Source organism: Suillus discolor, assembly GCF_016758755.1.
Source record: "Suillus discolor strain FC423 chromosome Unknown F5147scaffold_151, whole genome shotgun sequence".
Taxonomy (NCBI): Eukaryota; Fungi; Basidiomycota; class Agaricomycetes; order Boletales; family Suillaceae; genus Suillus; species Suillus discolor.
Window position 1 is genome coordinate 19,876 of NW_024541398.1, and position 26,038 is coordinate 45,913.

Consider the following 26,038-nt stretch of genomic DNA (forward strand, 5'->3'; position numbering starts at 1 on the left):
TGAGTCGCTTTGGTGTAAGCGGAGCTTGCATGCTTGGGCTCGGCCACGGAGTGATAGCATTGGCTTGTAACATCCCTTCAACCTTTTCCTCTACACTCGGGTCGTTCACATACAATCCAACAAATTTAACAACATCACTTGGCTCGATGGCGATTTCAACGCGCGCCAAGAACGGCGTGTCAAATCCGATCCGAGGATTGTCAAGTAGGCCGCACTCGAAGACGATCCCGCACTTGAGATACCCCATGAGCACTGAATTTACACTGAACATTCGGACGAGTTTGTAGAGCCCAGAGGAGCGCTCATCTGCATGGCATGTCGGCTTATGGGTGGACCTATCATCGAGTTCAATGTGGAGTGAGATCCCAGTCTGTGTCAATCATAGGCTGCATTTTCACCAATTTTTCTTTTGACACTACACAAGAAGACACGCGACGTCAGTTCTTCATATTTCTATGTCCCAGTTGCAAGTCATACCTCCTTCGAGCAATACCAGACGCTCTTACACTAAAGGCATTCGATGAACGCCTGCAACAGTGGCATAAACCAGATAATCGATCATCACCTTTGCGCATTTCAAAAGTTTCTTCATTTCTGTCCCACATTGCGTACATTGTGCGCCGAAATACTTCTTATTCTCTTTGAGGACTTCGCTCGAAACTGCCATAGAATGAAAAAGATTGTCCCGCTCTGGATATATCGTATGTTCCACGCGGACACCCTTTGAAGCTGCAGGGGAGGTGCCAGAGTCAGTCTCCATGTTCTCGGAAAGACGGTGGGAGGTGGATGCGGTGGCGAGTTGAGCGCTAAAGCTCACGAAGGATTGATTATGAGCGTACCTATTTTCTCAGCAGTCGGCTGTGCCTCAGTTCACATGATCCACAGGCGACTCCCGTCTTCTTATGAACTCTAACCTGAGTAAAGCCGCGTCGAATTATGTGATAAAGAAGAACATCATCATACACAAGACCTCGATCAGAGAGTTACAAGATACAAAATTCAACCTGAGTAGTAAGGCCCCGTGAAAGGCTGTCACTTCAACGGCAACACTAACAAACAGTCGGTAGCGTGGAAGAGCGTATGATTGACAATACGGTTAGAAGGAAGAAGCAACAACATGGATGACGCAGGGATGATCGATGAGCGCTAGCGTTGTCAGGAGACCAAATAATACGTAAACAAGGCGTGGCGTCCAATTCGAGGCGCGTGAGCAGAACGCCTTTATCACGTGGTAAGCTCCAGGCTCGCACCCCGTTGTGAAGCATAGTCCAAGGGTAACTTGAAAGATCACTAGTCGCAGGCGGAGGAGAGAATGCCTACTGATGACTTGTATCAGTATTTCCCATCATTTGGTACAAAATTCAGAAAGAGAAATTGCCAATGTACACTCACATTTACACAAATTCAGCATAAAGGCGTTCTCTTCGCATCTTCTCTTTGAGAATACGAGAGGGATGTGCGTCCTCATTGCGGCCTGCAGCACGAATAGCTTCCTTGTCTTGTTCTGTCATCTCAGTCCGCAAACCCAACTGATTCTGCCTATCAGCCCGAATATGCAAGTTGACACGCCTATTTAAAGTGATTGTAAGCGGATCCATTGCTTAGAGAAACAGAACAGAGAACCTACTCTAGACTTGCTACAGCGCTCAGGGGTTGCTTGATTAGAGCGCCCGTAATAGCAGAGACGTATTCGAAGGGTTTACCTCCCCTTGCGACGGCAAGCATCATAGCGGGGATGTGGAACTCAGCGGTCATTGAGTTCCCTATGTCGTATGTAGGACTACGTCCGAAAAACTCTATGAGTCCAACAGGATCTTTGGCGAAACCCTCTGCGTTAAGCCTTGCTCGAGCTTCATGCCACATGCTGAGTCGCTTTGGCGTAAGTGGAGTTTGCATACTGTGGTTCCACGCAGTAATTGCATTGAGTTGTACCATTCCTTGAAGCTTCTCGCCAGTAGTTCTGTCGTTGAAATACAATCCAGCAAAGTCAAGAATGTCACTTGGCTCAATAGCAATTTCAACACGTGCCATAAACGGCGTATCGAATCCGATTCGGGGATCGTCGAGCAGGCCACAGACAAAGGTGACACCGAGTTTGAGGTACCCCAAAATCACTGGGTTTATGATGATCATTTGTACAAGTTTGAATAGCCCAGAGGAGCGTTCATCTTCATGGCATGTTGGTTTGTGCATGGACCTATCACCGAGTCCATGTGGAGTGAGGTCCCATGGGTCTGTGTTAATCGGGCAGCGCTCTCACCAATTTTTCTTTTGGCACTACACAAGAAGTCATGCGATGTCAGCCCTTCATATTTTCCTCTCATCCCCAAGTCTTACCTCTTTCGAGCAATACCAGACACTCTTACACTAAAGGTGGTTTGTGAGATTCAATGAACGTCTGCAACAGTATGAATAATGTATCACCTTTGCGCATTTCAAAGGTTTGTCCAATATCGTTTGGCACTGCGTACATTGTAAGCTGACATACTTCTGGTTCGCTTTGAGGAATTTGCTCGAAACTGCTTCATCATGAAAAGAACTGTCCCGGTCTGGGTGTATCGCATGTACCACACGGACAACGTTTGGTGTTGCAGAGGGGTCGCTTGAGCCAGTACTCATGTTGTGGTGAAAGATGAATTCGGCGGTGAGTTAAGCATTGTTGGTCACGGTGCATCCTCATGGCGGACGCGTGTTTCAGGTCTGGTGGGAGAATATCAGAAATTCCGACATCGGTGCCACATCATGGACCGCCATAAGGGCACACTGCCCTGTTCGTAATAGCAAGTTCTTACTTACATATGCATGATAATAGCCCAGGCCGCCCATATTGGTTCTAGGCGTCTTTCCGTTATGGTCTTGCTCGTAGTATCGATCACCAAGCAAAGTTTCCTGCTAGTTATCAAGTCAACCCGATTTCAGCTTGAACTAGGGTGGTGTTGATAACTAGCAATCAGCCGCAGACCGAATCATGCCTGACAATACCCTAGAAATGCACAAAGATCCAAGTTCAACTTGACGCGACGTTTTGAAGACGGTGTTACATGATTACATAATGTCCATTCTGGAGCGTAGTCAGCCAATTAAAAACGTTTATCGATCTCCTGCCAAACTATTATGCACGTTAACAGCGGCTGGCTCCTACCACAGTGCATCGACAAAAATAGTAGCTCTGAGTTTGACGACTTATTGTGATCCAGGTTCAAGTGGTACCGCAACTTGTCGATCTGCATTGCATATCTTGCCGCACAGACCGTGATGACTCAGTTGTTCACCAGAGGCTGGACACTACAATTTGCCCCAAAGCGATTGGAGCTTTTTGAATCTGGATGGTTGCTATGCGAGAGAACGATAAGGCTGATCATTGGATATATCGCATGAATCATATGGACACCCTTTGGAACTGTAGCGGAGGCGCCAGAGTCAGTGCTCATGTTCTCAGAAAGGCGGTGGGAGATGGATTTGGTGACGAGTCGAGCGCTAAGGCTCACCAAGGACTGATTATAAGCATACCTATTTTCTCAGGTGTGCCGCAGTTCACGGCGAGTTCACACTAACAGACGACTCCCGTCTTCTTATGAACTCTAACCTGAGTAAGGCCGCATCGAATCATGTGATAAAGAAGAACATCATACACAAGTCCTCGATCAGAGAGTTACAAGATACAAAATTCAACCTGAGTAGTAAGTAAGGCCCCATCGATGTTATGAAGCATAGTCGAAGGGTAACTTAAAAAGTCACTAGTCGCAGGCGGAGGAGATGACTCGTATCAGTATTTCCCTTCACTTGGTACAAAATTCAGAAAGAGAAATCGCCGAAAGTGTACACTCACATTTACAGCAAATCAACATAAATGCATTCTCTTCGCATCTTCTCTTTGAGAATACGAGAGGGAAGTGCGTCTTCATCGCGGCCTGCAGCGCGAATAGTTTCCTTGTCTTGTTCTGTCATCTCAGCCCGCAAACGCAACTGATTCTGCTTATCAGCTCGAATATGCAAGTTGGCACTCCTATTTGAAGTGATCGTAAGCGGATGCATTACTTAGAGAAACAGAACAGAGAGCCTACTCTAGACATGATACAGCGCTCATGGGTTGCTTGATTATAATGCCCGTAATAGCAGAGAGGTATTCGAAGGGTTCACGTCTCCTTGCGATGGCAAGCGTTTTAGCGGGGATGTGCAACTCAACGGTCATTGAGTTCACTCTGCCGTGTGCAGGACCACATCCGACAAACTCTATGAGTCCAACGGGATCTTTGGTGAAACCCGTTGTGTTACACCTTGCTCAAGCTTCATGCCACATGCTGATTCGCTTTGGCGGAAATGGAATTTGCATATTCCACGCAGTAATTGCATTGAGTTGTACCATTCCTTGAAGCTTCCCGCCAGCAGTTCCGTCGTTGAAATACAATCCAGCAAAGTCAAACATGTCACTTGGCTCAATAGCAAATTCAACACATGCCGAAAACGGCGTATCGAATCCGATTTGGGGATCGTCGAGCAGGCCACAGGCAAAGATGACACCGAGTTTGAGGTACCCCAAGAGCACTGGGTTTATGATGATCATTCGTACAAGTTCGAATAGCCCAGAGGAGCGTTCATCTTCACGGCATGTTGGTTTGTGCATGGATCTATCACCGAGTCCAATGTGGAGTGAGGTCTCATGGGTCTTGTTAATCGGGCAGCGCTCTCACCAATTTTTATTTTGGCACTACACAAGAAGTCATGCGACGTCAGCCCTTCGTATGATTCTTTGATCCACAAGTATCACCTCTTTCGAGCAATAACAGGCACTCTTGCACTAAAGGTGGTTTGTGAGATTCAATGAACGTTTGCAACAGTATGAATAATGAATCACCTTTGAGCATCTCAAAGGTTTGTCCAGTATCGTTTGGCACTGCGTGCATTTTAGGCCGAGATACTTCTGGTTCGCCTTGAGGAATTCGCTCGAACTGCCGTAGCATGGAACAAAGTGTCCTGCTCTGGATTCGTCACATGTACCACACGGACAAAGTTTGGTGTTGCAGAGGGGTCGCCTGAGCCAGTACTCATGTTCTCACAAAGGTGGTGAAGGATGAATTTGGCGGCGAGTTAAGTATTGATGGTCACGGTGCTCCCTCATGGTGGACGCGTTTTCAAGTCTAGTGGGAGAATATCAAAAATGCCGAGGCATCAGTGCAACATGGATCACCATAAGGTGCCCTGTTCGTAATAGCAAGTTCTTACTTACATGATAGCCCAGGCCGGTTCTTTCCGTCATGGTCTTGCTCATAGCATCGATCACCAAGCAAATTTTCCTGCTAGTTATCAGGTCAACCCGAGTTCGGCATCAGAATAATTGGCGCAGACCGAATCATGCCTGACAATTCAAGGCTAGAAATACACAAAGATCCAAGATCCAAGTTCAACTTGACGTTTTGAAGACGGTGTTATAATTACATGACGTCCATTCTGGGAGTAGGCGTAGTCAGCCAATTATGTAACATCGTTGATCGATCCTCTTCGATCAAGCTTTCAAGTCTCTGCCAACTCGACTATGATTATGTAGTAAGTAGTGGTGAACAGCGGCTGGCTCCTACCACAGTGCATCGACAAAACTTATTTTCTCAGGTGTGCCGCAGTTCACAACAAGTTCACACGATCTATAGGTAAGTCCGTCGTTTTGTGAAATTTAACTGAAGTAAGGCCGCGTCGATTATCTAGCGTACAGTTGAAAAATCTTTCAACAGATGCTTATAAAGACCACCTCAAGGATGGCTCTTTATTCAAATACTAGCCTTCGAGGCCAACGATAGACGAAGAGATTCAAGTTGCGCAGTGCATTGCATCTTCATGTGGCCTCCCCATATCAATCATCAACAGCAATGGTCGTTCATTTCCACAGCCTCTTAAATTCAAGCTTTAGTGGACCACAAGCAAGAATAGGCACGATTGATCATTTCAGATAAATTCAAACATCTATATTGCTCGAGCAGTACGAATTTTCCCCCCAAAACAACTGTACTGATTGGCTTCGAGCTAGGCATTGCACCATCAACCATGATACCAAAATGAAAGTAGAAATACGACTCACCGTCTCTATATGCCGTTTAGGCTGCTGGTTTAATCTTCAATCCGACTGGCAGATCAAGCCTCCATTCTAAGGCGCGCAGGTGAGTTATGTGGTTGAATCCTGGTTGCACGGCGACTCACGTCATCATCATCACAAACCAAGATATTGCAGCAATCTTCATCTGTTATGCAGGCTTGTGTCTGGTTAAAACATGCACTGACAAACATGGATGCTGTCAATGCAACAACAACGGTGAGGTAGGAGAAACGCATTGTTTGTGGCAAGTGATATGGAACTCGAATGGTATCTCTGAGGATGGAGAAATACTGTAGGATGGTGGCCAGCTTTTATATCCTGCATATACTCATGGGCACGATTCTGATCAATTTGGCAGAATTATTATTGCTGTCAGATAGCAGAATTTTTGGCAGAACCAGCAGGAGCATATTCAATTGATTATGGTCATTGTATTATGACTTGCCGGCAGGCATCGACAATTCTCTTTGTAATCACAGAACGCTCGCTCGAATTGCCGCTCTCTCATCCCTCTCTCTCACTCATCGCTTTATCATTTGAACCTGCAGTGACCCTGCGAGCGCAGCGACTTTTTTCTCACTCACTCGTTGCTCCATTGTACGCGATATTGGCACTATCTTTTTCTTTGTTCGTTGACACGAATAAACAGTGTGTATCTCGTCAAATTTTCACGCGTGACAACGCAGTATACAGTTGAACGTGCGCAAAAAGATCAGCTCTGAGATCCAGAACTGTTTTTTTGACAGATCTAGTCAGTCCTTGGCATCCATTGAACGTAGTTGTGTAATTGAATCTCAAGGGAAATTTCCTGTAATTCACTGTCCAGCTCGAGCGATAAGGATTGAATGTAAAAGTAATCCGTGGAATGCAGTGGCTTATTGAGTAGCCGCACCTCGACGAAATGATGATGGAGGGCTATCATGCGTACTCTTGCATTTCCAACCATTCCCGTTTCGATAGAGATATTACATTGCATTGGGCACATGCAAATGAGCTTCAGATCCAGTAGAAACTCCGGGCGCCGTGAGCATGGGTAAATAGTCTGGTGCTTATCGTGTCCGTTGATAGGTGTGTGCTCTGCTTCTTTGAAGATATCTGAACGAATCTTGTCTGCAGTGAGCCTGCTGTTTTTTAAATTCAGGCTACTCGCGGTGATCACCAGCCTATACGGTAGCAGCGTCGTCGTCAGTCACTACTGAACTGATCACCGTGTTAGGCGCTGCAGCTTATTATAAGTAATACTACCATGCTTGACTCGAGCATCTCTTCAGAGCACTGAACGCACTGGTTGAACGGAATTTGTCGATGGTCAGTCACATTTGCCTTCTTCCTACTATCAGATCTGTAAAATTTGAGGCGAGCTGCTAGGCAACTGAATCATCCCCGCAAGTGCCCGATCATGTCGCAGCTCCCACACAGTCCAATACCAACACTTTGCCAGCTGAGACCGTCGAATTTGCACACCAAATGTTTGACGCTGTGCGGGGGGGAAATACAGAGCTCCTTCAAGCAGTTGACGCGGGCTTGCCAGTCAACCTTACAAATGAGAAAGGTGTGTCCGAGTCATCGGTGACATTCCCCCTGAATGACGTATGACACATTCATGTAGGAAACACATTATTGATGCTCGCAGCATACGCAGGCCACGTGGAACTGTAACGGAAAGCAGATCCAAACAGGCTCAACGATCTTGGTCAATCTATGACTGTGGGCGCTGTGTTCAAGTCGCACGATGAGGCTGTGCGTGTTCTGGTCGAAGCTGGCGCAGATCCGAGAATAGGCAAACCCACCGCAATAGAAGCAGCTCGTATATCTAGTCAGGAGTTAATAGAAGTACTGGGTGCAAAGCAGGGTGACATCGGCACCGATGTGCCCACCCCTCTTAGTGCACGTCCCGAGAATTGATCACGGTTAAGCCAGTTTGAACGTTGCGATAGATAACCTCTGCTACCCATTCAAATCGATCGTGGCAAGTTCATAGATATTAGGCATGTAGACGAAAGCATCCATTGCTAAATCGTGCCTATCTTGGAGCGTGTGCGTGAAGGACGTGGATAACAAAATAACGCGAATGTGGTACCAGTGACAGCTTGTGCATAACTTCAAGTACCTGGGATAGGCACCGTGACCGTCTCGTCGATGTTGGTTATGGAACAAGGAAGGGTCTAAGACAGGCGTATTGAACTTCCGATTTCTGGGGGTATATGATCCCACTGTTTCTTTGGATTCGATAACAGCGTTCGGCACAAATTCTCCTGAAATGCGTGGTGGTGTGCTACTCGAGGAATGTTCACTCTTGCCCCGAAGAGGTGTATTATGACCTTCTGGTTCTTTTGCTTTTGCTTTTGTAAGCTTCGTCAGCTGCTCCTGAGTGTTGTCAAGGTGACTATGTCGGCCATTCAAGATATCAGGCATATCTGAGATCTCGTCACTTGCCGACTGCACTGTGAGTTCGTCGATGGTTCCCGCGATCTTGGGAGAGATGGTCTAGAGAGCTTTCTTGGAGGTAAGTTGCGGGAGGAGTTCTTCTGTGCTCAGAACGCAGGGTTGGGGAAGGAGGTCGAGATAACGGGGATCGAGATCAGAACCGGTGATGACGGTGATGAGGCGACCAAGATTGAGAACGGGAATCATAACACCACAGATTCTCTCTTTCCTGCTCGTGGGGCGGAGGATCTGGGAAGGTGTCATACTGTCCAAATTCAGTGCGGATCCCCGAGTTCGTTCAGAGAAAGTGTCACACCTCCACCAAATTGTCATAAATCGATAGATCACGGCCACCCCGAATATAACAGTATATTTCTAAGACCAAGTCCATGAGAAATACAGAACAGAGTTACATATAGATGAGAAGAAACTTCTGACCATGTGCAAAATGTTCGGCGTTCGGGTGTCTGCCCTTCGATATAAGGAGTATCTAGTAGGTCTAGGAACTCGGAGAGAGAAGTTTGACGGCAGATTCAGTTCGTATGTCTATTGATTTCATGAGATAAATGATAAACGTCGTGAGGAGCTAGAATATATGTGAGTGATGCGAGTAAGGCGTAGAGTAGCACACAAGCGACTACAATACACGTACCTCAATATCAAAGTTTGCCAGACGTGCAGTTCAACACGACGGAGAAGCATGGTGGCTCGACATATCATATCTGGAGATGCCACAAACTGGGGCAAGGACGATACCGGGTGAATGAGTTAGACGCGACATGCTGGGCGAGATGAGACACGTGTTTAAATGTAAGAAGAAGCACATGCCTTTGCATAAAGATGGCTTTCGTGCACCCCAACGTCTTCTTGCGATTGCTCGTTCAAGTTCATCAGCGTCATGACGATCCCTGCGGCTACTGGAGGTGGCCCCAGTAGCGATTCCTATGTGCCCGTGGGGCAACTCGTACCCAAGATTCCCCCGTTGGCAATAACTGTGGTGACGAGGAGCAAGGTGGAGGCAAATAATATTGTTGGTTGTAACTAGGGTCCACCGTTCACCGTTCATTCTGAAACTTGAACGCCGCACCCTAGTTAACAGGAGGTCAAGCAGGTGAGTGCATGTCACCTTGTTTACCAAGGTCACCCAGAGGCATATTTGTGGCGCGAGTGACCTGATTTTGACACTCCGACTCAAACCCAACGACTTCCGAATATCGAACAACGAAGACATCACCAAGGCTTCCGAACAGCACGGCAGGTACTGCTCGTGGCTCTCTACCTTACTCACTCAGCAACTGCCTCTGATGTACCGGGTGGCGGACAGTGTAATTTAAATCGGCGCGAGCATGCATGAGATAAATGCCATCCTCGACGGAGGCTGTATTAGCTCCAAAGGTAAAATCGATGATGGCTAAGTCACCGTCAGGCAAAGCGATGCAACCATCATACTATTTCTAATGATATTTGCTCTCATGTCGATACCTCGACGCATTTTGAACACCGACTCAACCATGGAATGTGCAGGTGGTAGCCATGTACAGCTGATACTAGATAGTGTCGTGAAAGTGGAAATAAAATGGAAGAGCAACTTGTGGCAGGTGATGCATTGATGGCCCGTGGACACAATTGAAGCTGAGCCGCCAGCTGTTCGTGCTTATATGTTAGATTATGTGTTAGTAGTAGATACGCCCGATATATGGAAATGAGAGACCAGACAAGAGTTTGGCAAAATGATCTGTATATAATTTGATAGGTCAATATTTCAATATTGAGTCAGATGAGCTGATCTTGGTGACCTTCTTTTGTTGTTGACCCTGCTTTACAAAGCATTTGACGTTCGACCTGAAGATGGAAATATTCATACTGTGGTAGCATGGCACGATGAAGTTTGAAATATGTCCGCTGCGAAACACGTAACCGGCCAGTGTCAAAGTAGTTGCCTGTAAACTTGCGGGTTTTGCATCAAAGGACTTCATGGCGCACTCGCCCTTGGTCACAACATGTAACGTGCAAGAATCCATCCCCAAGGATCGGATATCCTATCAATAGACCAGGTGCCACAGGGACCTGGTATACACCGGTTGCAATACAACCCCTTAAAACAAACAGCCAATTCGAGGAGAATTTTGTTATCATATCATTGCACTCTATTTGGTTAGTTGACGTGCTTTATGTAAAGGGGGTATGATATGACTGTGACCTCTCGCAAATCGAGTGCTTGAATAATTGAAAGCAGAAGTGTCGCATGAATATCACGGACTTCGATGATAAAACCTTGCACAATACAGGTGAGAAACATATACGCAGATGGCAAGGAAAATCATACCAGGACGTAAAGCAGGACAGGAAACGGCAAGACACATGCTCCTTCCGATATCTGCCTGACTGCACGCCTGTTTGCTCAAGCTGTGGCGCACAAGCTAGAATTGGCAACAAGACAATTCAACATGCCAAAGTGCGATCCCAACGATGCTCCGATGATAAGCAACGGCCCGATCATTAACCACAGTGCCGGGAGTCCAAAGATGATCACCTTGGCGGAGATGAATGAAACCTCCATTTTCATTGCGATAAGACCTGTGGGAGATACGTTTGAATGCAGAACTGACCAACGAGAAGCTCAAAAACATACCAAATATTAGTGTCAGCGCCTCTGCGCTAGGAAGCAACCACGAAAAGACAACAAAGAAACGGAGGATACCAGGAAGCAGGCTCATATGCCAGCCAATGAGGAATCCCCTGACAGCGAAGAGGAATTCCAGTGCAACAGCAATACCCGTCGTCACATAGAGAGCGTGAAGAGGTGCCCACGGGAAGAATGCTCCAAGAGCTGCAATAGACCACATCCCGCGGTTGATAGTGAGTGCGGCAAGTTGTTGCTGTAGTTGAACGCCATAAGCTTCCTCTCTGAGACGTGCATCATCTGCCCAAATGATCGAGACTGTCACGATACCGTAGAGAGAGCCGGTAATTTGAATAAGGAATGACAGGTATGCAAGGTAGCCTGCATTGCAGACGGAGTGATAGAGGTCAAAAAGTTGCGTGCTGAGTCCAGGGTCCATCGACATCACGCCGACGGCCTTTTTGGGAGTAGCAGTGGAACGGTCTGCAAGCCATGCAGCAAGTACCGTACGCTTTGCTAGACCTGAGTTCAATAGGGCACTATCAGTTTGAACGCCTCGAACCGGAACTCCATAGATGCAACCACTTACCCGTATACCTTTGCTCTGCAACATAATTACAAGTGGACGTTTCCGAGTGACCTGGATCTTCTCTGGCTTCGTTATAGTATCTCACGAAGGAACTCTGCAGTCGTGACTCTTCAATGGCCTCAACAACCTCGTTGGATTTTCCCATGGAGAGAAAAATAGAAGCGATAACCCAGGTCTGGCACCATCCAATTGCCGCAATGATAGGTGTTGATAGCCAGGAATAATTGAGGATGAAGTCTCGAACACTGTTCAACCACATGCTGCGAGTCTTGAAGCTTTGAAGCTTAAAGCTGAAAATCGTGCAATGAAGAAGTCAGGCCCTGAGGCTTGAGGCTTCAAGAGTGTCGTTTAGCGCTCGAGAATTGATCGTGCCATCATTCGGGTCAAAGGAAGCTCCGTGAGCGGCAAAAATAAACCTTTTCTGTGTTACTGTCATGACATGATGAAGCTTTCGCAAGCGCATGACTTGCAACGCGGAGTTACGGGACTCGTGTTCATGAAACATACATATGTATATGTTTCGATGAACCCGTGCCAGTGGGGAGCCAGGCACAGGACTGTCCGAGTCGCTCCCGGAGATATCGATATTGCAGTTAGAATTACTATATATCATAATTGATATCGATGATCACTAGCACCAGCAGGACTCTCAGATCCACTACGGCGTGCTGCGATGGAAGACATCATGCATGCAGCCGCGTCTCACTTCCTGCTCTGCCCATATGTATCACACCTTACCGTTGCTCTTGTACTGGTGGGAGTTCCAATGAAACAAGGCAGAGGAAATCAAGACATAGTAATATCACTCTTGGCTCTCCTGTACTCCAACTGGCATCAAGTCCGTCATCGCATGAGTACACTGGAACAACATTATATTTCAACGTTGGGAGGCGATAACGGTAGCTTCTGTAAACAGTGAATGTTGCAAAATTATACATCCTAACGATATATACGCAGTGTTCTTGTGATGTCTGCAGTATATTACATGCCGCTCAGTCATCTTTGTCGCTGTCCAATGCCTTGCAATCGACTTTGGGAATGGTCAATCGAAAACGGTGCTGTTCAATACTGTTTTCCTGTTAGGTTTCCCTGCTAGATTGTGAGCAATCAGCTTTATTGCGAGATGTTGTGCAAACTCACACTGTCAGGGTGGGATTCCTAAAATTCGTGAATTCTAGCCGAGGGACTACGTACCACGAGCGAGATGTTTGTATTCGCTTTGGATCGGGGGAAGTAACACCGGTAATTTGGACGCGATACTGTAGATGGGAAGTTGGGTGTTGACCGGGACCAGCCAAGTACTCCGTTCCGATCTCGATGTTCTTCTGGGTAACGTTGCAGAAAACACTTCTCTTCACACGAGCGAGGACATGTGTCAAAAAGTGGCCCGTAACCGTTTTGCCTCCCTGCAATACACTTATTGTCTCGGGAGTTGTTGAGCAGGAGTATCGCACCCCAGTACAAAGAGTAATCTTCGTCCTGTTTGCTATTTGTAGATCTCCACAAGCGTACGGAGAAATATCGTGGTAGAATTCTAGCAGACTCCTCGTCACCAATACTGCCAGTGGGAGGACACAAGAATCTGGCATCGACACCGAGATCGCACAGTACTCTCTTTTGCGGGAATGGAGCGCCTGTACCAGCCTGCACATGCCTTTGATGCTCATTGTACAGGGAGAGAAGCGGACCGGGCGTAGAGACTTTGGTGAAATGAATCGTTATCGTTTTTGCAATGGATGCGCAGGATACACCTCTTGCGTGGATGATGTCTCCCCTGGCGACTGCCAGTTGCAACTGCTGGTCAATCTGCCATAAAATGATCAACGAACCAAAAATCTACGACGAGCAGAGAGTGGTCAGCGTGTTAGACATTACAGTAAAAGAGTGCTCGCCTCGTTCGACATAAATGATGGGTCCTTAAATTACATAAACCTTTTCAACTAAGGCTGAATCGTGTGAATTTGCTAGACTCGGAATTCTCGCACCTGAGCGCTACGCTTGATACATCCAAAATGGACCAATGGTTATAGCTGGCCTAACATTAATATCTTGTTATCTAGGACCTGAGGCCTTGAGGCTTCGAAGCCTGATGGGCCACCGTTACGCCAAGCTCCAAGTAGGACACTCGTGATTCGCCGTTCACTTTGCGCCGGTAAACCTCACTGCTACTAGTTAGCGCTCAACGTTCGCTCAACTCCCACCCATCGCATTCGCGAGAACATGAGTGCTAACACGAACAACCTCTCCTCGACTCCACAGACCATTTATATCAGACATGTGGTTCATCCAGAGAGTGGCAATGCCTTCCGCGCTGTAGCAGCTTCCACTAAATCTCTCAAAGCAAGCCAGAAGGACTTCGGCGTACAATGTACGCAATGTCAAACGAAATTGGAGAAGCCTTTGAAATGCGCAAAGGTGGTGGTCAAATATTTGAATACTGTTGCAGCCGTTAATCGAGTGTTGCAATCTGCTTTTAGTGTAAGAGTGTCTGGTATTGCTCAAAAGAGGTAGGATTTCCGACTGATATGAGTCTGAAGTCTGAAGGGCTGCGTGCCTTCTTGTGTACAGTGCCAAAAGAAAAATTGGTAAGAGTTCTACCTATGATTAAACATGTTTGGTGCTCACTCCACACGGGCTCGATGATAGGTCCACCCACAAACCGGCATGCCACGAAGTCGAACGCTCCTCGGGGGTATTCAAATTCATACAAATGTTCGGTGTAAACCCGTTGCTCATGGGGCTCCTCAAAGTCGGTATCATCTTTGACTGTGGCCTGTTCGACAATCCCCGGATCGGATTCGATGTGCCATTCATGGCACGTGTTGACATTGCAATGGAACCTAGTGACGTCCTTGACTTTATTAGATTGTATTTCAACGACAAGGCCATTGGAGACAAGCTTCAAGGGATGTTGCAAGTCAATGGCGTCACTCCGTGGCACCCAAGCACACAAAGTCCCCTTACGCCGAAGCGGCTACAGCTGTGGCGTGAGGCTCGAGCAAAGTATAACGCAGACGGTCTTACCAAAGATCCCGTAGGACTCGTAGAGTTCATTAGCTGTAGTTGTGCAGAAGACTTAGGGAACTCGGTGACTGCTGAGTTGCACATCCCGGCTGGTATCCTTGACATTGCAAGGCAACGCGAGCCCTTCATATTTGTCTCTGCTATCACAGACACAAAGTTCAGCAAACCCATGAACACTGTGACATGTCTAGAGTATGTTCTCCTTCCTCATTCTTGGATTCTAGCAAGCGGAGCTTCTTACATTTACATTGCACAGGTATATCAATGTGCATATTCGAATGGATAAGCAGAATCAGCTACGTTTGCGGGCTGAGATGACAGAACAAGACAAGGAAGCCATTCGCGCTGCAGGTCGTAATGAGAATACATTTCCAGCTTGTATCCTCAAAAAGAAGATGGAAAGAGAACACATCTATGCTGGTATCATGGAAATGACACGTGAAACAGTCAAATGTGAGTGTGAGCTTTTTCAACTTCTCGTTCTGTACTAAAACAACGAAGGATCTTCGTACCTTTCTGATCGGAGTCTCTTGTACGACACCTCTTGAATGGGCTGCCATTGACATGTGCGAGCGATAATCAGTCGCCAGCACAATCTTGTCCAATACCTGTGTACTATTAGTAGGAAAAAAGTTGACTTGATATCAGCTGCCGCGAAATAGTAATCAGACGATGCCACATACTCGCCAACGGTCAATATTTTCATTTTTCCTATATTTTAATCTCAATTGTTACTCTGATCTCAACGGGCGTTGAATCCACGTTGCGAAGTGCCTATTTGACATGACCAAACACTCGATAGACTCAAAGATCGCTGCAGAGGACCTCAAACTCAACACGTGTGATCGATCAATGGCATAGAAATCGATCCCGTCATGGAGGTGTTCGACGATGCTCGATGTCAGTAGCAGAGTTAAGTGTGTATTTAGCGCGCTCACATTCTACACGTAGACGCCAAAGAGCACGAGGGTCAGAAGTACAAGCGCCCACTCATTTCAAGAATTCGGAGACGGTGGGAGATAACTTTCGGTTACTGCCAAGCACCAAGGTACACATCTGTGCTTTAGTTGCATCCCCGTTGATGATGTCTCCCCTGGCGACTGCCAGTTGCAACCGCTAGTCGATCTGCCATAAAATGGTCAATGAGCCACAAATCTATGACAAGCAGAGTGGTCGGCGTGTTAGACACTACAGTAAAAGAGTGCTTGCCGTTCGAGATTTTTCAACGGATAAATGCGAAGGAATCGTGTTAATTTGCTGCAGACACTTAGAGCACGTCCAAGAACAGAATTACATATGAACGAAAAGAAACTATACTGACCATGTGCAAAATGTTCGGCGTTTGGGTGCCTCTGGCCCTCGATACAAGGAGTATCTAAGTCTAGGAACTCGGAGAGAAGTTTGACAGCAGATTCAGCTCGTACTATGTCTATTGATTTCACAAGAGAAATAATAAACGTGAGGAACTAGAGCATACTATGTTTGCGGTGCGAGTAAGGCGCAGAGTAGCACACAAGCGAGTCTGATCGGTCGAAAGAGGATTGAAGGGTGGCATGCCTGGGGCAGAGAGAAAGTCTAATGTCATGTTGTGGGAGCTTCAAGAGTCAACTTGAAGGAGAGACGACTCGGTAGTGACCCGAACTTCTCTGTAACAAAGTGTGAATTTGATAAAATATTAAGAATGATTCACGGGCCGAAAAAAGACATGACAAAAGTAAGTATGGCGTTCCTCAAGCTCTCAGAGAGGTGGTACGAAGAATCATAGCACGGCTGTCAAAGTTCCTGATTCAGTAAGTCATACCCGCCAAACACCGCCAACCCGCGGTCAAGGGTCGCGGTATGCTCAAGGGTACGACTATCTTACATTGTACTCGTACCCGTCGAACCCGTCAGCATAGAAACGCGGTGCGACACGTACCTCAATATCAAGATTTTGCCAAACGCGCAGTTCATGACGGAGAAAGATGGTGACTCGACATATCATCTCTGGAGATGCCGCAAACTAGGCTGGACTGCGACGATACCGGGCGAATTAGTTAGACGCGGCATGCTGGGCGAGATGAGACGTGTGTAAATGCAAGTAGAAGCACATACCTTTGCATAAAGATGGCTTTGGTACACTCAACGTCTTCTGGCGATTGCTCGTTCAAGTTCGTCAGCGTCCGAGGCATGACAATCCCTGCGGTCAAGTAGCGATTTATATGTGCCCGTCGGGCAGCTCGTACACGAGATTCCTCGGCTGGCAATAACTGTGGTGACGAGGAGCGTGGTGGGGGCAAATATAGTCGAACTGTGACGCGTATATGATTAGTATAACATATTCACCGATCAACTGGTAGCACAATGGACACTTGCGTGATTGCTCTAGTAGTGGTACATCTATACAGAAGTAAAATAGCAGTCGGGGACTTGGTGCCGGTAGGTACTCACACGTCCGAGTCAATATCATACATCCACTTCCAAAAGAGTTGCGCTGGCTGTCTTGTAAATTCTGGTCTTCCAGGGCCGCGATGGTCACGTCGGTGTGTGCGAGTTTGTTGCCCAGCTCGCGGACACTATTCTGCGATTTGTTGAGAATGGTCTTGACGGCGTTCAACGACAGTTTTGGTTTCTCGGTCGGTGGGAGGTGACTAAGGACAAACTTCGCGGCTGCTTTCAACTTCTCGCCTGGTTCCCCTGGGTATTTGAATGGGTTGAGCTGATCTTGCGTGAATGAGAATTCGTCCCTTAATTTGTCGCGGGCCTCGTTAACTAGCGTGCGGCGCTCTAGTTTCAGGATGTTGGTGCAGTTCTACAGCAAAGCTGTCAATATTTGAACCGAGATCCTATAGTAATATGCACTCACTGTCTTAACATCCTCCTTGAGCTCCTTAATTTCCTCCTCGAGCTCATTGTTCTTCTTCTGGAGAACGACATCCTGTTTGAGTACCTTGTTCTCTTCCCTGAGAATGTTGACCTCCTGTTTGACCACCTTGTTCTCATCCAGCTCTCTGTTCGCCTGAAACAATATTCAGTTACTCATATTGGCGTAATGTTGAGACACACCGCTTCAATTTTGGAATCCTGCGCTGTTGCGCGCTCCTTGACAAGGCCCAAATCATGTATGATATGATCTAATTGAAGAGTAGTGACCGGCATGGTGTGTGTGTGTGATGTGTCTGCAAGTATCGTGATAATTAAGATGGAATGTGCAGGCAAGAGAGGCGGTATGAGTCCGAACTTTGTCAGAGATTAATTACGTCCACCATGAATTGTACAGGTGCCGAGACGTAGCCCGTCGGAGTTTCTCGGCACCACACTTCCAGTTAGTCTCAGAATTCTCGCACCTGAGCGCTACGCTCGACACATCCAAAATGGTGATAGCTGGCCTAACATTATGATCTAAGACCTGATGGGCCACCGGTGCGCCTAGCTCCAAGTAGGATGCTCGTGATCCGTCGTTCACTTTGCGCCGGTGAACCTCACTGCTATTAGCGCTTAACACCTACCCATCGCATTCGCGAGAACATGAGTGCTAACACGAACAACCTCTCCTCGACTCCACAGACCGTCTATATCGAACATGCGATTCATCCAGAGAGGGACGATTATTTCCGCGCCCTAGCAGCTTCCACTAAATCTCTCAAAGCAAGCCAGAAGAAGCTCCAGTGTACAATGTACGCAATGTCAAACGAAATTGGAGAAGCCTTTGAAATGCGCAAAGGTGGTGGTTAGATATCTGAATACTGTTGCAGCCGTTAATCGAATGTTGCAATCTGCTTTTAGTGTAAGAGCGTCTGGTACTGCTCAAAAGAGGTAGGATTTCCGACTGATATGAAACTGAAGTATGAAGGGCTGACGTACGTTGTGTGCCTTCTTGTGTACAGTGCCAAAAGAAAAATTGGTAAGAGTTCTACCTATGATTAAACATATTGGGTCCTCACTCTACACGGGCTGATGCCAATAGGTCCACCCACAAACCGGCATGTCACGAAGTCGAACGCTCCTCGGGGGTACTCAAATTCATACAAATGTTCAGTGTAAACCCATTGCTCATGGGGTTCCTCAAAGTCGGTATCGTCTTTGACTGTGGCCTGTTCGACAATCCCCGGATCGGATTCGATGTGCCATTCATGGCGCGTGTTGACATTGCAATGGAACCTAGTGACGTTCTTGACTTTGCTGGTTTATATTTCAATGACCAGGCTGTCGGAGAGAAGCTTCAAGGGATGTTGCAATGTCAATGCCATTACTCCGTGGCACTCAGGCACGCAAGGTCCCCTTACGCCGAAGCGGCTACAGATATGGCGCGAGGCTCGAGCAAAGTATAATGCACAAGGTTTCGCCAAAGATCCCGTAGGACTCGTAGAGTTCATTAGCTGTAGTTGTGCAGAGGACTCAGGGAACTCGGTGACTGCTGAGTTGCACATCCCCGCTGGTGTCCTTAATATTGCAAGGAAACGCGAGCCCTTCACAGGTGTCTCTGCTGTCACAGGCACGCAGTTCAACAAACCCATGAACACTGTGACATGTCTAGAGTATGTTCTCCGTCCTCATCCTTAGCGAGCGGAGGTTCTTACATTTACATTGCACAGGTATATTAATTTGCATATTCGAGCGGATAAGCAGAATCAGCTACGTTTGCGGTCTGAGATGACAGAACAAGACAAGGAAGCCATTCGCGCTGCAGGTCGTAATGAGGATACACTTCCGGCTCGTATCCTCAAAGAGAAGATGAAAAGAGAACACCTCTATGCTGGTGTCATGGAAATGACACGTGAAATAGTCCAATGTGAGTGTGAGCTTTTTCAACTTCTCGTTCTGTACTAAGACAACGAAGGATCCTCGTACCTTTCTGATCGGAGTCTCTTGTACGACACCTCTTGAATAGGCTGCCATTGACATGTGTCAGTCGCCAGCACAATCTTATTCAATACCTGTATACTATTGGTAGAAAACAAGTTGACTTGATATCAGCTGCCGCGAAAACGATGCCACATACTCACCAACGGTCAATATTTTCATTCTTCCTATATTTCAATCTCAATTGTGACTGATCTCAACGGGCGTTTGATCTGCGTTGCGAAGTACCTATTTGACATGATCAAACACTCGATAGACTCAAAGATTGCTGCAGAGGACCTCAAACTCAACATGTGTGATCGATGAATGGCATAGAAATCGATCCCGTCATGGAGGTAGGTGTTGAACGAGGCTCGATGTCAGTAGCGGAGTTAAATGTGTGTTTAGCGCGCTCACATTCTACACGTAGACGTCAAAGAGCACGATGGGTTAGAGGTACAAGCGCCCAATCATGCCAAGAATATGGAGACGGTGGGAGATAAAGTTTGGTTACTGCCAAGCACCAAGGTACACATATTTGACGCTTGACACCGAGTCACACCTTACCAGTAGCCATCCAACTTGCAAGAAGTAATGTCGTCAGTATTCGACACTCCTATGTGCGGATTTTCTTGGGAATTGTAGCCTTCGTCTTGCTGAATCTGTGCTTTAGTTGCATCCCTGATCTCACTGATCAGATAATCAAAGACTCGGACACACCAGCTGCAGTGGGCGGCTATGCGACAATCTTCAAGTGCAGCTGGAACTCGCCTTCTGAATCTTCTCCAGTAGGTCCCTCCTAGTCGACAATTGACGCCAGCTGATAATTCTAAACACTACCAGGTTGCGGTTCAGGTCGTCAAGGTTCAGCATGACTCTGACCGTGCCTCACTCAGCATTAAAAGCGAGGAATGGAGACAAGAAATCAAAGTATGGGGGCGACTTCAAAGCGAACATGTTTTGCCTTTGCTTGGGCTCGTTCACGGATATGGCCCTTTACCTGGCCTTGTATCACCTTGGATCGGCAATGGAAACTTGATTCAGTTATTAACTAGACATCACAACATCCTGACGCGCCATGAGCGTTTTCGCCTGGTGAGTGATTTATGTTATGATTTCACCATGTCTAAAACCAAAGTTGGTTAGTTGCAAGATATTGCCTCAGCACTGCAGTACTGTATGTCTACTTGACTACGATAGTGGGCATTCTCACTGATTTTTTACTAGTGCATTCTTGCGCAGTGGTGCATGGAAATCTAAGCGGTGTAAGTTCTCATCGAAAATTCGACAGGTGAACACTGATCTCCAATGTGCCAACATCAGCATAACATCTTGGTAGACTCGAATGGTCGTGCCTTCGTAAAGGGTAGCGGGCTTTCCACAATGCTCGATGAGATCGCGGAATCAGAATCTTACGAGACCCGTCTGGGTGATGTTCCCTGGACAGCTCCCGAGTTAATGATCAACAGCTCCAGCGGACTTCCGACGTCCCAAAGTGATGTGTGGTCTTTCGGTTGCAACATGATACATGTACTGATATCCTTCATCGACAATGGCATCACCGTATTTAATTACTTTTTTTAGGTTCTTTCTGGACAGGAGCCTTGGCAGAAAGCTCCAGATAACACTGTAAAGGCTCGTTTGCGTGACAGCCAAGTGCCGCCATTCCCAGAAGGAATCAGTGATCATGATCTATCCTTCCTCCGGCGATGCTTCTCGCTTCGGCCTGCGGATCGCCCTTCTGCAGATCAGATCCTAGCCGTTGTGCAAGAAGAGTCCTCGAGTTGCGTACCCGGAATACTGCAGACCACGGAAGCTACAGTCTCCGAGGTAAGTTCATTTATCGAATCTATGTTCGTGCACAAGCTCACTTAGATATCAGCATAGTTCCTGTGACATTCCTGATGTGATGAACGAGTTCAGACGACGTGTTTTTGATCAGGTTCCGTCACATCTGATTTACATCCCAAAGATGAAATTGGTCTCACGGGAAGAACTTCTTACCATACTGGAACCAGAGAAGATCACAGAGGAGGACATATCGAAGCATAAAGGATGGTCAAGAAAATCCGCTATAGAGTCGAGGTTGGTCCCCGACATGCTCAAATATGCCATCCTATCACACAGATGGGGAAAGTCGGAGCCAACATTTCAAGACTTAAAGTTGGAAAGGCGCGAAGGAGCAGGTTACGAGAAGCTGGACAGGTTCTGCATAAAGGCGAAGGAGCTCTATGGTTGCCGTCTCGCATGGTCTGACACATGCTGCATCAATAAGGAAAGCAGCTCGGAGCTCGATGAAGCCATACGTTCGATGTACCGATGGTACCGCAATGCGTATATATGCATCGTGCATCTGGCTCAATCGGATTCATTAGAGACGCTAGGGATTGATGAGTGGTTTTTTCGTGGTTGGACGTTGCAGGAGCTCCTTGCACCCCTCAGGATGAAGTTTTATGGTCCGGGATGGACATCCCTGACGGATAATGAAAATGACAAGGACGACGCGGTGGTCATCTCTGCTCTTTCTCGAGTTACCAACATCCCTCTGAATGACCTGTGCAACTTTCGCCCCGGACCAAACCGTGCCTGGGAGAAGATGACCTGGGCTGCCAGCAGGAAGACGACCCGCATCGAGGATGTTGCCTACTCCCTCGTTGGTATTTTTGACATCAGTATGACAATCGCATATGGAGAAGGAGATCGAGCGTTCCAAAGGTTCATGGTTGAACTGATTCAGAACTGCAAGGAATGGCAAATTCTTGTGTGGGCTGGCGGGCTTTCCGGTTGTCCAACGGAGCCTAACTGTTACCGCACGACGAACGACACGGCGCTGGATATGCTCAAGAATCGCCAGATCTCGTGGTGGGGAGAGGGTTGTGGCGATTCTGACTTCTCAATCACAAAGCGTGGCGTGCAAGTCAGACTGCTCATGCTTCCTGCCTCTGTTGACCAGAACCAAGGGCAGTCGACGTTCCTTTCCAGACCCGCAGGTCGCCGCTGGGTATCACCGCTCAAGAAACTGGACGTACAATCACACTCCTTCCCACCGGCATCTACGACAGAATGGGTGATTGGGATTATCAACTACCATGATCATGATGACGCTGACAAAGGAATATTGAAACGGGGAGAAAGCTATATATGCTTCCTCTTGAAGCGATTTCGTCGCCCTGGAATGGACACTGTGCGCAACCACTGGAGGAGGCAGATCACGGAGGAGATTTTGACTGTTTCTTGTGCAAATGACTTTGAGAAAATTCTAGAGTGTGTCTGGTTATAGCTAGGTGATGGAATCCCGGATATCTTTAATCTGTATTAGTGACAAACTTCGTTGTGACACAGGGTGTTCGGACTGAGGTAACGCAAATGAACCAAGTAAGAAGTCCGATCGATAACATGATACCATGAACTCACCAGTTTCGTTCACTATCTCCTGCTTTACCAACACGACTTCAGAGGAGAAGTTGCCGGAAGGGTGGGAAATTGAATTATGGTCCATTTGGCATCACGTGAGACCGACACGGTTTCATTGTCAACGTTTTACCTCTTGCAAGATTTCAATCAAAAGCAGATCAGGACCTGGCTAGACAATTCCGGACCTAGCCTAGAGCGTTCCAGAGCATTTTGGATTACCTTTCACTGGCGACCAAAGGTGGTAAAATGTCAATTTCCCCGCTGTGCACGTGTGAGTGATGTAAATGCGGCCAAACTTAATTCATTCATTCACCCCTTCTGCCGCATGGCGAAGCCATTAAACTTTGAACCCTCCCTATTGTGAAATATGGTTCAAACACCGCACGAGTCAGCCACAGCCCTAGACGCCCCAGACTAACCATTTTTCCTGGACGTCCTCCCGATTAATTCCAGGATGCCCTCAAAATTTAAAAAGGTAGGATTTCCGACTGGGATGAAACCCAAGTCTGACGTGCGTTGCGTGTACAGTCTCAAAAGAAAAACAGGTAAAAGTATTGACTATGATTGACATATATTGGGTCCTCACTCCACACGGGCTCGATGATAGATCCAACCACAAACCGGCATGCCACCAAGTTGCACCCTCCTCGGCGGTTGAACGGTCCCCGGCGGTACTCAAATCCATACGAATGTTCAGTGCAAACCCGTTGCTCATGGAATTCCTTGGGATTGAGATCGCCTCCCACTATGACCTGTTTGACGATCCTCAGATCGGATTCGACGTGCCATTCGTGGCACGTGTCGACATTGCAATGGAACCCAGCAATATCTTTCATTTCATTGGATTGTATTTCAACCACATGGCTGTTGGAGAACACCTTCCAGGGATGTTGCAAGTCAATGCCGTCACTCCGTGGCACTCAAGCTTGCGAGGTCGCCTCACGCCAGAGCAGCTACATATGTGGCGTGAGGCTCGAGCACGGCGTAACGCAAGAGGTTTCGCCAAAGATCCTGTGGGACTCGTAGAGTTCATTAGCTATAACTGTACAGAGGACTTGGGGAACTCAGTGACCACTGAGTTGCTCATCCCCGCTGTTGTGCTGGATGATGCAAGAAATCGCAAGCCCTTGTTCATACATATTATCGCTATCGCAGGCAGGCTGTTCTATACACCCAGTAGTATGACATGTCTAGAGTGGGTTCTCTGTCCTTATCCTTGGATTTTAGCAAGCGGAGCTTACATTTACGTTGCATAGGTATCTCAATTTGTATATTCGGGCGGATGTGCAGAATCAGTTGTATTTGCGGGCTAAAATGACAAAACAAGACAGGGAAGCCATTTGTGCTACAGGTCGCAATGAGGATACACTTCTGGTTCGTATCCTCAGGTTTCACCAGATATTCCGTAGGACTTGTAGAGTTCATTAGCTATGGTTATACAGAGGACTTAGGGATCTCGGTAACCACTGCGTTGCTCATCCCTGATGTTGTGATGGATAATGCAAGAAATGACAAGCCCTTCTTCATGGGTATTCCTTTCGCGCGCATGCTTTTCAATGGACCCATCAGCACTGCGCAATGTCTAGAGTAGGTTCTCCGTCCTTAACATTCGATTTTAGCAAGCGGAGCTTACATTTACTTTGCATAGGCGTCTCAATTTGTATATTCGGGTGGATGGGCGGAATCAGTTTTATTTGCGGGATAAGATGACACAAGAAGACAAGGAAATCATTCGCGCTGCAGGTCGCAATGAGGATACACTTCCGGCTCGTATCCTCAGAAAGAAGATGGAAAGAGAAAGCCTCTATGCTAATGTTGTCATGCAAAATGGACAAGTGTGAGTGAAATTTTTCAACTTCTCGTTCTGTACTGATTCATCACGACCCTCCGGGAAACACAGGACCCGTTATCTCTTTTACTTTTTCCTTGTCTTTCTTCTTGGCTGTTTGTTCTGGGTTGTCGCTACATAATTTTTCCCCATTCGCCACTTATGATATTCAAACGATTTTTTCTGTCTTCTCGGTGCACCCGCTATGTCAGACAAGAACCAAACGATGCATCATGATGAGTAATCTGGGACGCGCGAGCTCGAGAAACCAACACCAAATCTTAAGCCGAGGCTTCCGAGAACGCTCTATGGATTGATAGTGGAAGCCTCTCGTACCCGTAATATTCAAGGTTAGCCAAGGAATTAACCTGGGGCTGGCGCAGCGAGTTAGATACTAAGGCTGATCGACAGGATAAACATAAATTCAAATCTGTTTTACACCATGAATCTTGTAAACCCTTGGGGTACAGTATGGCTCGACCGTACAAATCAAAAGCATTCTAGTACGTGCATGGCAACGTGCTCGGGCAAACAGTCATTGCGAAGTCAATACAACCGTACCTTTTGGACATCAACCAGGACCAATGCATAAGTTGGAACATTCTGAGCACGACATACACGCGGGCCGAATCTCAATGAGAGCGCAGGCTCATGTACTAATGTGAAAAATATCGCCGAGGCCTCTTTAAAAACAGGAACACAATAAGATTATTGACACACTCAGCATCACATGCATGCGCTCGTAGCATGTCGCGTAAGTAGTCCTTGTCTGGACGCGAATGGAATGTGCGTAAGCGATAGTGCCATAATTGTCACAATATCTAACCGGATACTGATCACGAACTGCTCGTCGGACTCGAGAGACCTCAAGAACTTGTGTAAAACGTAGGAAGACCCATCAGAGACACTGCAGGAGGCACGAGGACGATGACGAAGCAAAATATGACGAAGTGGACATAATGGCGGGCCGCCGCCCGAAGTCCGACTGATGGGTACGTACCATGAACTCACAGGTTTCGCTTATATCTCCACACCTGCGCTAATTCACGTTCACTATCTCCTGCCTTACCAAAATGGCTTCAGAGGACCGTTATGCAATCTCTGTTGACTGGCTCAAAAGCTTAGAGGTTGCGTCGTCTACCGGAGATTCTATGTCATTTGTGAGCCATTTCCTTTCGGACGGGTGGTTCAGAGGTCGGTGCTTGCCCAAGAAACGGAGGCGTACTT

The 26,038-nt window shown here is 47.1% G+C and overlaps 2 protein-coding genes across 2 annotated transcripts; both read right to left on the minus strand.

Annotated features, from left to right (window-relative positions):
• Nucleotides 1–3,831: 3,831 nt before the first annotated feature.
• Nucleotides 3,832–4,192, minus strand: F5147DRAFT_781740 (uncharacterized protein; the record flags this gene model as incomplete). The annotated part of the gene is made up of 2 exons (XM_041442687.1): nucleotides 3,832–4,006; nucleotides 4,065–4,192. 2 exons carry the CDS (start codon nucleotides 4,190–4,192, stop codon nucleotides 3,832–3,834), a joined length of 303 nt encoding a protein of 100 aa, XP_041284839.1.
• On the minus strand, nucleotides 3,980–4,923 carry F5147DRAFT_81817 (uncharacterized protein). Its single transcript, XM_041443602.1, has 3 exons — nucleotides 4,856–4,923; nucleotides 4,065–4,798; nucleotides 3,980–4,006 (listed from the first exon to the last, which is right to left on the minus strand). The coding sequence occupies exon 2, from the start codon at nucleotides 4,622–4,624 to the stop codon at nucleotides 4,283–4,285; it is 342 nt and encodes a 113-aa protein (XP_041284840.1). The 5' UTR covers nucleotides 4,625–4,798; nucleotides 4,856–4,923; the 3' UTR covers nucleotides 3,980–4,006; nucleotides 4,065–4,282.
• Between the last annotated feature and the right edge of the window lie 21,115 nt (nucleotides 4,924–26,038).